This window comes from Astatotilapia calliptera, chromosome 7 (assembly GCF_900246225.1).
Source record: "Astatotilapia calliptera chromosome 7, fAstCal1.2, whole genome shotgun sequence".
Taxonomy (NCBI): domain Eukaryota; kingdom Metazoa; phylum Chordata; class Actinopteri; order Cichliformes; family Cichlidae; genus Astatotilapia; species Astatotilapia calliptera.
The window spans coordinates 45,420,337-45,433,930 of NC_039308.1; the positions used below are offsets into that span (position 1 = coordinate 45,420,337).

Sequence of the window (13,594 nt, forward strand, 5' to 3'; positions counted from 1 at the left end):
GACTTCTTGTTGTATTAGTACATCGGCTTGTTTATTCCTACAGTCATGTGATTAGTTGATTACCTTGATTACCTTAATGCTAAATGCTGTTGCACTGTCCAAAGATGAAACCACTATGACAAAATATGTTATGTTCACTTTGGTGAAATTTAATGAAGCAAATCACATACAAGTTCAAAACAGTGTCAGTACATCACGTCTGAATAATTTGAGTTTGTCTGATTAAAGAAGTATTGAAGCAGACAAACTCTCTTTGGTGAGGAGGGTTGTAGCAGAAGTGTTTTTACAGCTCTGTGGCAGCACCTGTATTGCCCACAACCTATCACCCATTTTTCACCATCCCCACCACTTTCTCAACTCTCTTCACTCTTCACACTGAATAGCCATTTTTTGTTATAAAAATATATGGAAAGTGGAACGGTGCTTCCACTCTGTCCTCCTACACATTTATTTCTGACATCACGGTGTGTCACACTCAAACTTGTGATGCTCATGAAGCCCTGTCACCGTCCCCTGAAACATGTCAGGATGTTGACACTGTTTTTCTATCATTAGCACAGCAACAATAGCTCTGCTGCAGAATGGGGTCTTGCGTCTTTAAAGGCAAATTTCTCTGCTAGCCGTCTCACACCGATGCTGTGTGTTGCATGTGTTGTTACATGCCAAGAACACAGTTGTTGGGGGTCATGGAGTTAGATGCGGTAGCTGCTGAAGTTTTCAAACGTGCCTCCCTCTGCGTGAGATTTGACTGATGGTGAAATCAGTAAAGCCGTTTCATATTGACAGAGTACGGGGCCGACAATGCCTAAAGATGGTGCAGCTGCTTTTCCAGTGAAGTCAAAGATCAGAAAAACCTGCAGCTCTCTTTGAGTTCATAGAGCTGTATACAGTTTCTGCTTGTTGTTTATATGTTTTATGCACAGCAATACAAATCTTTTTCAGAAAAAAAGCTCTAAGATCCCTCTGTACACTAGCAGCTAATCAAAGTTAGAACAGAGACTGGAGCTAATTGGTAAACATATAGCTAATCTGCAGCAGTTAGCAGTGTAAGACCTACACATATTCTCATTGCTGGCCGAGAACAAAATGATTAGAAAAATCTGTTAATATCAGATTTATCTCATGACACATTACTCCCACATTATTGCTAGGAAGTTGCCTCCAAGTGACCACTCTTGCTGTGTTTGCAGTTTCGAAACGCTATGGCTTCTAAACACAAAATGTTTCCATGGTGGTAAATGTAGGACTTTGGTTTGTCATCCATCTCTGTATGTTTCAGAAGAGACATTCCTCTTGGTTCTGGCTGTGAGCTTTTCTTTGAACAGTGCTGAATGGAGGAATGGTCGCAGCAAGGTTGGGCTTTAGGCCAGAATGCTTGCTGAGAAGGTCATTCAGATCTCTTACCCGCAGTTAGCACTGTCAAGGAATGGCTTTAATGCTCATTGTGCTAAACAACTCTCAGGTGTCAGTGGAAGCTTTGTAGTGAATGATGCGGGATGATATCAAAGGGGATGGATTAAAGTTTTATCTACTTGATATTAATGACAGTGGAAACCCTAGTTTATTTTGGTAAGGTAAAACCACATAAGTAAATCAAGTACTCATAAACAGAAAAGCTCTAAAGTTGCTTGTACGATGAATAGATCTTAAAATCTGGCATCCAGTTAACTTTAGAAAAGAGATAAAGTAAATTTTTCTTCTCTTGGTGCAATTCAAATGACACCTCACATCATAACAAGTCAAACCAAATAAACAAATCCCTACGAGATGGAACACACACACACAAAGCTCAGTGTAAGCATACCACTAGAATCACTCAGGCTTTCACAAAAATAAATCCTTCAAGGTAAAGACCAAAGCTGGACTTTATGGCTCACTTATGAATAGCGTGACCAGGTGTCCCTCTGTATGAACAGCATTTTTATCCCTTGTTCCACATTTGGACTGGCAAGTGCAAGATGTGCCCTTTTTTTCAGTTAGTTAATTGTCAGTTACGGCTCAAAAAGATGATTTTTGAATGTATTCCTACTTAAATCTAACCAGACAGAGCAACAGCAGAAATAACAGTGACATAAATAAAAATATAGGAGTATATAAAGACTAATAAACATGAGACCATGAGAACAAACTTTCCTTTATCACAAGAGAGCTGGAAAAGTTAATTCAACTAATATTACTTTGGCCATTAACATCTTGAATGCAAATTTGGTAATGTGCACAGTTTGGTGTATTTTTATTTTTAAGTTGGACATGAAAAATTTCAGCATTAGTAAGGTTTCCCACGCTGTCCCAGAAGAACATGCTTCACACGTGGATTTTTACAGAATCCACATTAAAAATAGGCGGCTATGTCATGCTAATGTTATCTGTGGAATGCCCTGCATTTAGACTCAGACTGAGATAGCGGACAAGAGGGTTGTGTCTGGAGAGTAAAGTATGCAGTTTCAAAATCTGCTTCATGTAAAAGAAACAATAGTAATACTAATAATCATTATTTATAGAATGCTGTGCAAAACAAATATACAAGTTTTCTTACATACTTTACCCCAAAGAGGACAAACTGGAGGATAATTTGCAATTTATGAGCTGTGAAATCCTGTCAAATTATTTAGACAAGCTTAAATTACTTAATAGATCACGCAGGAAATTCTGGTTTTGTGACTGTTGTGATTCCAGTTTGTAAAGATCATTTTCACAGAACAGAGCAGCACAGGAAGTCATGACTGAAGCAATCGGCACCATTTTCGGTATACAAACATACAGTTCCAGTTGTGTTAAACAAGCTATTGCTGTTCTCTAGCTCCATAATTGTTCCAAAAAGTTTTACTCTACTCTGTTGGATCAGTTTAAGTCAACTGCAGCCAGATTATTCTGGCATAAATCTCTGTCTGATTAGCTCAAGAGTTTGAGCATGGCATTATCACTACATGGATAATGAGGTGGGGGGTTTCTTAATGAACCTTAAATCTTACTGTAAGATTTAAAATATGTGTAAAAAGAAAAAGAAAATACAGCAATATACATATATACATTAGAAAATATTAAATTATTGATAACAAAATAGTCTAATGTAGTTAAACTTTGCAATACACTTGCTAACTCACCAAATGCTTAGTTCGCATCAGACCTTCTCCGTCACCCTTTATGGATTTCTCTCTGTCTAAAAACAAGGTGCACTTTAAGCCTGCCCAGTGTGTGTGGGATAGGAATGCTGGGCCCATGGCTGAGCACAGCCAGCTTCCAGTTTGTTCCCACCCAGCCACTCATACAGTACCCATCCTGCTCAGTTTTCTTCTCCACATGACAGCTCTGTGGTGAGACTGTAACCGCTGTCTCCTCCTGTGAACCCAGTCTTCAGCTCAATGATAGGACGTGAGCAGGACGGCATGGCTGACTTGCTGATACAGAGCATGTCCACTGTATTTAAAGACCAGCGTCCAAAAGAAACTCACATATTATATGCTTTCTTCAGTCTGTGAGTTTCAGAGAGCAGTGGGAGAAGAAGCCAGAGTGTTTAATCACTGGCAATTTCAAAACAAAGCCAAGCCATAAGGAACGGGCTGCACAATGATGGATCCCTGAAACATCATGGACATTAAATTTGGATTACGCAGCATGACTCAGTTTGTCCTGAACACAATCACATTGAGTCAAGCTGATCTTGGCCTCTCAAGATGGTGAGTGGCTTTGCTCGTTTCTTCTGTTTCTCCTCAGAGTTCAGTTTCTTGTATTTGCGTCGAACAGAAATTCATTGTTGTTGGCACAACACCGAAGCTAAACCGCAGTGCTGTGGTATTTTGTTTTCTGCAGAGCAGTTTTTGTATTCATTTAGTGGTTTTGCCAAGAATCTGGCAACAGGCATTCTGCTTTACCACAGTATATTCTAGAAAGACTGGAAACGTATTTTTAGTCAGTGATGTAGAAGTTATAGAGAGCACACAGGGAGAAGTTGGTATACAGTGATATATTACTCTGCACATATGCTGAGTTCATCGTAGCTGTAGTTTTAAAAAATAAACTATGCAGCATTGCTGTTCTTAAAAGTAATGCAATACGTTACATTACTTTCACGTCAGTCAGTAACATGATCTGAACACGGACACATATCCCTAATCCGGCACACGGATGATATTTCTTTTAACGTTCACGTATGAACACAAAACTGACAACACACAGTCAAGTTGACAACCAACCCAAAGAGACATGAACGTGATCACCACAATGACTTGGCTTTAGAAACAAGTACATATAACGGTTTACAAAGCGCTTTAATTTCCTGACATCATATGGTAAATGTATCTGTATGGCTACTCTTCTCTTCCTCCTAAGCGTTGGCATTGTATCGAGTATCCATGAGAAATGAGGGTAGGAGCTAGTTGTACTGCTCCACAAGGCGATTAGCTTTGACTGGATCAATCAGAACTAATAAAATTTTTTTTTTTTTCCCATTTTTAGTGTCGGTACATTTCTTTGTCCATGTAGTTATCATTTATCTTTTTTTCATTTAGTTATCATTTTGCTTTCATCCAAATAAAAAGTAGTTTGGGAGATTATTGGTTGTAGAAATTAACACTGCTCTGACTGGTCTGGTGTCAGCAAACCCTCAGCTCTAACACCACCTTGGATTCTTTGCTAGCGTTGTGTGTTTGTGCAAAGAGCTTCAGTTTTATTTTCTGTCCTGGGTCAAGTTTGCGCTTTACCATCACGCTCTTATCCTTTTAAAAGTAAAACTGACGTCTGTATCCCCACTCCTCAAAGGTTTTACGTGCTCCACCATTTTCCTGCACACAAACTGAAATAGCACAGGGGCTACGAAAGAAAAAGGCATGGTTGATAGGGGGGGGGGGGGGGGGGGGGTTTGTTCTTCCTACCTAGGTCAGCAACTATCAAACAATTACATTACATTGGTCTAGACAAATGGGAGGAACCAGTACTGACTTTGAAACTCAGGTTGCAAGTCTTTACACTTTGGAAAATTACTTTTGTCCTTTTTAACTGGTTTTATATTCACAAACAGAATTTATAACGGCTCCAGTGTGCCAGTAACAAAGAATCAAGATTGCCCTCGCTAGTACAGGTTTGGCATGACATTAACTTGAAACAGATACAGGACTGGAAAACTGCAAGTGACAGAAACATGCACACAAGCACAAACCACATTTAAAAGTCCTCTAAATTCCCACACATGCAAAGAATAAATACGAATGCTGCAGTAAATCTGAAAGGCACACCCTAGTGAATTCTCTGACACGCACAAGTCACTAAGTGGTTGTTATTTTACCCGGCATGTGACATGAGGCTGAGACAGAGCTGTCCTTTGTTTGGCTTACCTAAAACTGCAGCTGAATGGGGAAACCTGTTGGGCCACTCAGGTTTCAGCTCAGACATGAAAAGAAATGTCCACCCTAGCAAGAAAAAATTAGCCAGGATACAGTCAAACCTGACCATCTGCTCACAGAACTCAAGTTTCTGTAGCACTTGCAGCATCTGTGCACAATGCAGCACAGAGATATAAATCTTATTTATTTTATTTTCAAAAAAGACATTTAACAAAGATAAATTTGGTGTAAATACAAAATGCAGTTTTTAAATAATCATTTTTATTTATTAAGAGGAAACGACTATGCAACCTGACCTGCCGCTATGTGAAAAAGTAATTATTCCCTTTGTAAAATCATGAATTAATTGTGACTAAACACATTTGTGGGAAACCCGAGTTCAATTTTATTAGCTACAACCAGGCCTGATTACTGCCAGACCTGTTCAATAAAGAAATTGCCTAAAGAGAGCGTGTTTGACAAAGTGAAGTAGGTTAAAAGATCTGAAAAAGCAACACATCATGCTCTGATTTACACTCAAGAACAAATAAGAAACAAAGTCACCAACATCTGTCAGTCCAGAAAAGCCATCTTATAGCTCTAGCGAACCACAGTGAGAGCCATTATCCACAAATGGAGAAAACCTGGAGAGACATCCAGGAGTTCATAAAAGAACCCAGGACAAAATCTAAAGAACAGGTCTAACTTACCTCAGTTATAGTCGGTGTTCATAAAATGAAAAATGAAAAAGCGACTGGACCAAAATGGCATCCATGAGAGAGTTCCAAAGTAAAAACCACTGCTGACAACAAAGGACACAGAGGCTTGATGATCACCAAAACTAGACAGTGCACGGAAAGTTTTATCGATCCCATTTAGATTAGTCCATATCTTATCGCTCTCAGTCCACCTTTTGAAATGTCTGAGTCCTGTAAAATTAACACAGCATTTCATCAAAACAACATCATACCAACAGTCAAACATGGTGGTGGAGGTGTGATGGTCGGGAACTGCTTTGCTTTGTAATCCAAAACACACAGCAACTTCACCGCTGAATAGCTCAGACAAACACAAAAAACAATTAATCATGAAATCATCATTTAAAAACTGCATATTATATCTATTCAGGTTATCTTTGTCTATCATTCAAATGTGTTTGATGATGACTGTGAACTCTGACAAATAAGCAAAAACAAAGGAGCCAATGGGTTTTTTTTTTCACCTCACTGTAAATTTCTAGCGTTTATTACAAGATTATGTAAATTAACAGGGAAATGCTAATAACAAAATGACATCAGTCCACAAGGCTGAAAGGGAGATTGTCTAAAAACAGCCAGTGGGCACTCACAGGAGACAGCAATCACTTTCAGTGCAATGGTCCTTAACACAGCACTTAGCGGCACACTCCAATTGCTCAGGACAATTGCTTGATTGGACAACTCATCTCCATTTGTAGGGTAATCCACTGAAGAGCACTGTAACAAGCCGCAAGCACATGTAATGGAATTTGCTGGAACTGTGACTTAATGGCTATGACCCTGTGCTCAATTATTGGGTCAATAAAATTCATCTGCACCTCTATTGTAATAGTCCAACGGTTCAATTATATCAGCACTCATTCTATGATATTCTACTTCCATGACTCACTGCACCAAGTGTAATAGATGTGGGCTTTTCCCCAGCACAGGGTGCTTACTGTCAGTAGATTTCCATGGTCCTGGCACAGTATTGGTATAATTTCTGATTCACTGTGATGCTTTCTCTGAAAATGGGCCTAGAGAAGCCATGCCAAGACTGCAGTTAAAATACTCCCCACCCCAACCCTCCTACCACTTTCCCCCCCTCTCCTGCATCTTACTCTTTGTGCGGGTTTTTTTCCTCTACTTTTGCTTTGTGTCTGTATTACAAGTCTATCCCTCCACCCATTCATCCGTCTCTTTATCTGACTAGGTTACTGACACCCAAAAAAGAAAAAGTACTCAACGGTAATCAAATATTTCTCAGTTTTCGAAGCAACTGAAGCAAACAGTCAAACAGAGTTGGTGACCCCGTTAATGTGCAGCCGCTCGATCTTCAAACCTGACTAAAAGCAGCAGATATTCTGTAATTGTGGCAGTGTGGCCCTCATGAAGCAGGTTGACGTGGGATTCAATAAGAGACGCTTCACACACATTGTACATCCCTCTAGCCTCAATTACTTTATTGTAAGCTTATGTCTATCGATCCCGTCGCTCTCTGTAAGCAATTAATAAAAGGCAGAGCAAAACAGTTGAAATCTGCTCCACAACACGGGGTAGTTGTGTATTTGTGTGCGTGAGAGAGCTCGTCTCACATTGTAACTACCTGCTAATTATATCTCCGCAGTAAACACGAAATTTGTAACCACACAACTGCAGGATATCATTAACTAAAAGGATTAGAGTGTGGTTCAGGCGGGAGGGCATCTGTGGCTTCTCCCGATTGAAAATGGACTAATCTAAATGGGATACATCAATAAAACAGCAGAATAAAGTTCCGGGCACTTAAGCCCTCTTGCTTGGGCTCAAAGAAGGGAAGACAGTCACTGGCTGGCAGCCAGCCAACAGATTAGAAGATAAGAAATATTATTCCATGGCACACCATCAGCTTGAAGCTATTTAAAACAGTGAGGTTTATTGATAATTGAATTACTTGGAGAGGGGGACAAGAATAGAAAGCTTAGAGGTAGATCAATAAGGAGCTACTGTAGTGGATGACAGTGCGGTGGTCAGCAGTACAGCTAGGGGGATGTAACGTGTGTGTCATCATGTGATAGCATATTTACAGTGTGTGTGTTGAAAGATGTTGTGTAGTGGTGCAAAGTTTCCATTTCCAGTGCTACATTTGATTAAACTTGATATTCAATTTGATGGTGACATATTCAGTATTGGGAAGGTTACTTTTAAAATGTATGTCACTACAGATTACAGAATAAATGCCCCAAAATGTAGTTTGTAGCGTATTCCGTTAAGTTACTCAATGTGAGTAACATATTCTGATTACTTTGGATAACTTAATATATCGTAATGCTTTTTACAACTGCATGAATGTACTATTGCTGTGAGAATTGTTACTATTACTGAAGGCTACTCGCCACCGAGCTAACATTGCTAAACTGGCGTTAGCTGAGGTTAGTTCACAGACTGCTTTCAGAACTGCACATGATCATTTGCAGCTAGCAGGTCATTAATGCTATCAAGCCTAACAGTCTGCAGTCTATGAAATAACCTCAGCTAAGGCCAGCTAGCAATGCTAGCTCGGTGGCAAGTAGCCTTCATTGATAGTCATAAATCACATAGCAATAGTACATCGAAGATACTGAAGTGGCACATATCCCAGGTAGCTACCACAAGTAAAACAAGGTAGTTGCAGTAGGCTAACGTTAGTTTTTAAAAAAGAACTTACTTCCAGATATTTCTTTAGGTCCAAGTCTTTTGGAGTCTGTTTTGCTGGCAGAGTTTGCATTGCACGGTCAGATTTCTCCCTTTCTTCTTTAAATGTGAAGTGGTGTTGGATTTTCCAAGTAAAAAATGCATTCCTGCCCGTGTACTGCTGTCTCTGCTGTGCTGGCCTCGGGTCCGTTGTGTAAGTGATGCCACCAACATTAATAGGATACTTACATTAGAGCCTCTTATTGCATGTTTTTTTTGGGGGGTTCCGGCAATGCGTGTAATTAAATTAGAGAGGGGATAGCCTAACATATGAAACAGGAAAAGACCGCTGTGCATCCATTTATTTCAACAAACTCTATTCTAATTGCCACCTTTTTAAACAGTAACTGTAACAGAATACAGTTACTCATATTTCGTATTTTAAATACATAACGGCAGAACATGTATTCCGTTACTCCCCAACACGGGACATATTGATAAAGGCAGACGTCCAAATTCGTATTCATTCATCACTTGGTGTTTACAGTGCACATGCTGTATTTCAGGTGCTGAGCTGAAGTAAGATGGCCTCAGGCAGGATGGCAAGTCCTCAGAGCAGCTCCAGACAGAGCAGCTCACTCTCTTCATCTCCAATGAGGCAAGTAACAACCCAGTGTGCACACTTTGGGTCTGTAGGGGAGACCGGGGATAGTTGTAACATTTTTGACATTTCTGTCTGTAAATTGAAGCTCTTTTAAGGTAGTGGATTCAAAATGTAATGCAAAGTATTTACATGTCTCTGCTATTAAATAGTGCAGTTATTTTCTCTGCAGCACAATTACCCATTGCATGGTATGGTCTCAAACACGAAGAGTGAAATGTTACAATTAACCCCATAGTCTGGGTTAGTTGTAACATATCCTGGGGTGAAATGTAACACAATGAAATAAGGGTACTAACAAAACATTAACATGTAATCTTTGTTTATTCAACACATGAATGCACTTACATCCATTTATGTAGCTCTGTGTGTGTGTGACAGAATGCAGAAATCTAGCTTTTGAACATATTCCAACCCCCCAAAAAAGACAAATTATGGAATTTTCTGCAACTGAATATTTCCTTAATTTTGGTTGGTCTTCCTTGAGTTTGGCCTCATTGGCTCAGTGGGCATTATAACCTACAGCTCTTGCACCAATTTTGAACATAACAATGAAGCTGAAAAAATGTAGTTGTTCACTAGCATCGCAATTCCATTACTTTTTATCATGGCTTACCTTGGTGTGGTTTGCAAAGTGCTTCAGAAAGATGAGGAAATCTGTTTCTTGCACCCATCCTGACTTATTTCCACTACCAGTACTTCCTACTGGTCCATCTCTGACACAGTGGTCTGCATAATGTATGTGTGGGAACACAAACAGTGGAGGAATTGTGTTGCCAATGGCATTACCGCATATACAAATGCGACCAGTGAACCTCTCTCTGCTGATGTCGTTGCCCCAACTTGTTTAATATAAGTTAAAGTAATAGTGTGGCAACTTGTAACATTTGCATTGTTACAACTAACCCAGACTGTTGCTGTTACAACTGACCCAGACTCCTATAGCCATGAACTCGCTAACATTACAGGCAACGGCTAAAACATTAGCACTAAAGACCTACACAGAATATATCCCCATAGACATACAAATAACATAATTTAAGTTTGATGAGTTTAACTGCAAAGCAGATAATGCTATTAGAAATTGAAATAAAGTAGAAAAACTTACTTTTTGGCATACAAATTACTTTTTTTCATGTTAAATTGTCTCTGTTTGACAAAATGTGCTGATTTTTCACATGTGATAGCAGAACTGAATTGGGCATGCACAGGATGAGTCACATCATTTGAAACTTAGCCCTGATTGGAGAAATTGGAAGTGTTACAATTGACCCACGTTACAACTATCCCCGGTCTCCCCTACCTCATGTTTTAACAAGTAATGTTCTCATGTGTACTAACAACAGGTCTGGTCGTTGAAAGCACAGATACACTTGGTTTATGCAGGTTAGGCACTGATGTTTGGACTTTGAACAAAGGCTACAATGACACCAGTAATATACCCACTCCATGTGTCACTTCTTTGTCATAATAAGAATAAAAAATACACTCATCAATATTAGCTGTGCTTCCTTGAGTGGTTTTTACTTTTTCTCCCAATTTCATGCTGAAAGCAAAAAATAAAATGTGGAAAAATGTGAATATTGGGAAAATAAGTTGTAAGAAAGACATTCTTTTCTTTTTGTTATTGCTACTTAAAAATACAATGCATCTCTTTAACTGACCAAATGTTCAATGAATAATAATATTAATAACACGGTTTGTAGGCTACACCACCAATGTGAACATATCGTTCAAATGACTGATTATACAAGACAGCGGATGTTATATGAGAAGCGGAAATGACCTCAGTGTTCAATGCAGGCCTTGAATTCTGCATGTTATCTGGACCAGCTGTTTAAAGATCATTGCAGAAAAAAAGACAAATTGTTTGTTTGTTTGTTTGTTTGTTTGTTTTTCCATAACTTGTGTATCTGCAAATATACACATTCTGTATTTTTCATATGAAAGAAACTATACTGTGGTGGGGCTTGCTAATTTCTTGTTTTTGATTTATGTATGTTTTGTTTTGTTTTGCTTTACTTCATATGTTTCATATGTTGTTTGTTTAATTTAAGACCAAAAAAAATTAATTAATCAAGAGTTAAAACTTGAGGGGGTAGGGACAAATAAGTAAATACTTCAGCCTACTCCTTTTCAAACAAATAATGGAATGATATTTTGGAATGATTGTGAAGGCACATGTTTGAAATGTTTGAAATAAAAATGAACTGAACTGAAATTAAAGGAACTTTGACAATGTGATAGTTCCACTAGACAATTTCCAGAGATCAGAGAGAACAATTTCCCAAGCAAATGGTTTGTTATTAGCAATCATACGCAGTAGTTTATTGTCTCTCAGGACTACTCATGTTAATATTGCGGCCACTGGTGAAGATGTGGAGAGCACTGTTCACCTTCATGCACAAAAACACAGCTAAACACCAACCTGATAGCAAGAAACTACCCTCCTGTTTCATCTGCAAATGGAACCTCCAAAAAAGCAGCATACTTTGGCCCCTTATCTTCTGCGGGTAATGCAGTGTAATGGAGGTGGTGTGAGAGATGCGTGCCACCTCTCATGGAAGCAGGGATTAAGGTTTGCAGTAGTGACAGGGTGCAGTTGTGTCATTTGTCATTCCCAGTAGATGAATGCATGAGGAGATGTTTGGTGACATTATTATTATTATTATTGTTGTTGTTGTTATATCAGACCCCTGAGTTGCTGAATTAAGCCTTCATATCTGCCTTAGGATATATCTTCAACTTGATGTTTGATCATACTAATATTTGCACCTCAGTGAAGATCCCAGATCAATATATTTGAGGTACTCAATTAAGATAAGATAGATAAGATAAGATAACTCTTTATTGTCATTGCACAGTCATACATAGTACAGTAGTACAAGGAAATTGGAAAACTGTCCTACATCGGCACTACATATAACACAACACGACACAATATGACACATCACAATGCAACAAACAACACAACACAGTATATTAACTTAGTATAAAAAAGAAGAATAAGTGTATTTGTATTGCACACTGTTATTATTGCACATTAATTATTATTGCACCTTATTATTACAGGTAATGCAAAGGTCAAAAACCTTCCCAACGATGCAATCCCATGTTTGGATGGGTTCAGCTTTCCTGCCCATCCATAATACTGAGGCTACATAAAAAATAAACTTTACAAACTTTACTGATAAACGCAAAAAGCCAGAGCTCAAAATCTAAAATCCTGAAAAATCTGTAAGACACATGTGGCCAAGATGCTAAAAGAGACGTCCACATGTAACAAGCAGTGAGAAACTGAACTGACAGGGAGCACAAACCCACTAGCTGTTCTCAGCTGATCACTTCTCACTGTTGAGACACCAACAACACAGCATTCAGCTGGAGATCTGGTCTTTTTAAATGTGAAATTGGCAACTGTCAGTTTTTTTTTAGCGTCTTCTCTTTTTTCATGTTTTATTAACTGAACTCCAAAGAAAACATCAAGGTTTTCAAACCTTTACGACTATGAAACTCTAAGTGAACTGCTGTCCTAGATTCCCCCCCCCCCCCCCCCCCCCAAAAAAACACCACTTTTTGGTCTCAAATGCAAATCAGCTCTTATCACACACAGTTTTGTCTCACAGTCGACTGACAGTCACACATGCTGACCCTTCTTTCTTTTAACAATTACAGAAGCTGCTTTGTCAGCATCTGTGGTTTAGAATATTTCAGTCACTGAAAATAAATTTGAATATATATCTTCTGACAGTTCGGTGTTTACTAATGTTCGCAAAGCGTCTCAGAAGATGCACAGTGAATGCACTTGGATATTGAATCAGGGGAACTCACACGCCATAGGCACACACACACACGCACATAAATAAAGGACAAACCGGTCTCATACTTATCTCTGTCTGTGTCTCATGTACAGACTCAAATATAAATTGGATTTGTGCTGCGCACGGTGCACTAACAGTCAGTAAATCAGCTGATGAAACGAGCCAAGTGGCTGAACTGCATTAAAATAAATTGCAAACACAGATGGGACACGTACATGAACTCAGCTAACAAACATCTCCACAGCAGAACCTTTTCCCAGATCGGCTTGTCTGCACATTCAAAGCCTCGGGGCGCAGTCTGAAAGTGGTTGGCGAGTCATTACACTGCAAACAGGTTAGCCAAGTGTCTGTCTCTTTATATTTGTTTGTGTGTGTATATTTCTAAAGTGAGTTGTGGCCGCTCAC

The 13,594-nt window shown here is 39.0% G+C and overlaps 1 protein-coding gene across 4 annotated transcripts in view; it reads left to right on the top strand.

Moving 5' to 3' along the window:
- insc (INSC spindle orientation adaptor protein) overlaps nucleotides 1-13,594 on the top strand; it is a 62,034-nt gene that overhangs the window by 11,643 nt on the left and 36,797 nt on the right. For 3 of the 4 annotated variants that reach the window (XM_026175087.1, XM_026175090.1, XM_026175089.1), the window contains exon 2: nucleotides 9,274-9,365. The exons of the other annotated variant lie outside the window; for it this stretch is intronic. In XM_026175087.1, the coding sequence (XP_026030872.1) occupies nucleotides 9,292-9,365 (74 nt within the window). In that variant the 5' untranslated portion in view covers nucleotides 9,274-9,291. The remainder of the gene's footprint in view (nucleotides 1-9,273; nucleotides 9,366-13,594) is intronic. 4 annotated transcript variants of the gene reach the window in all.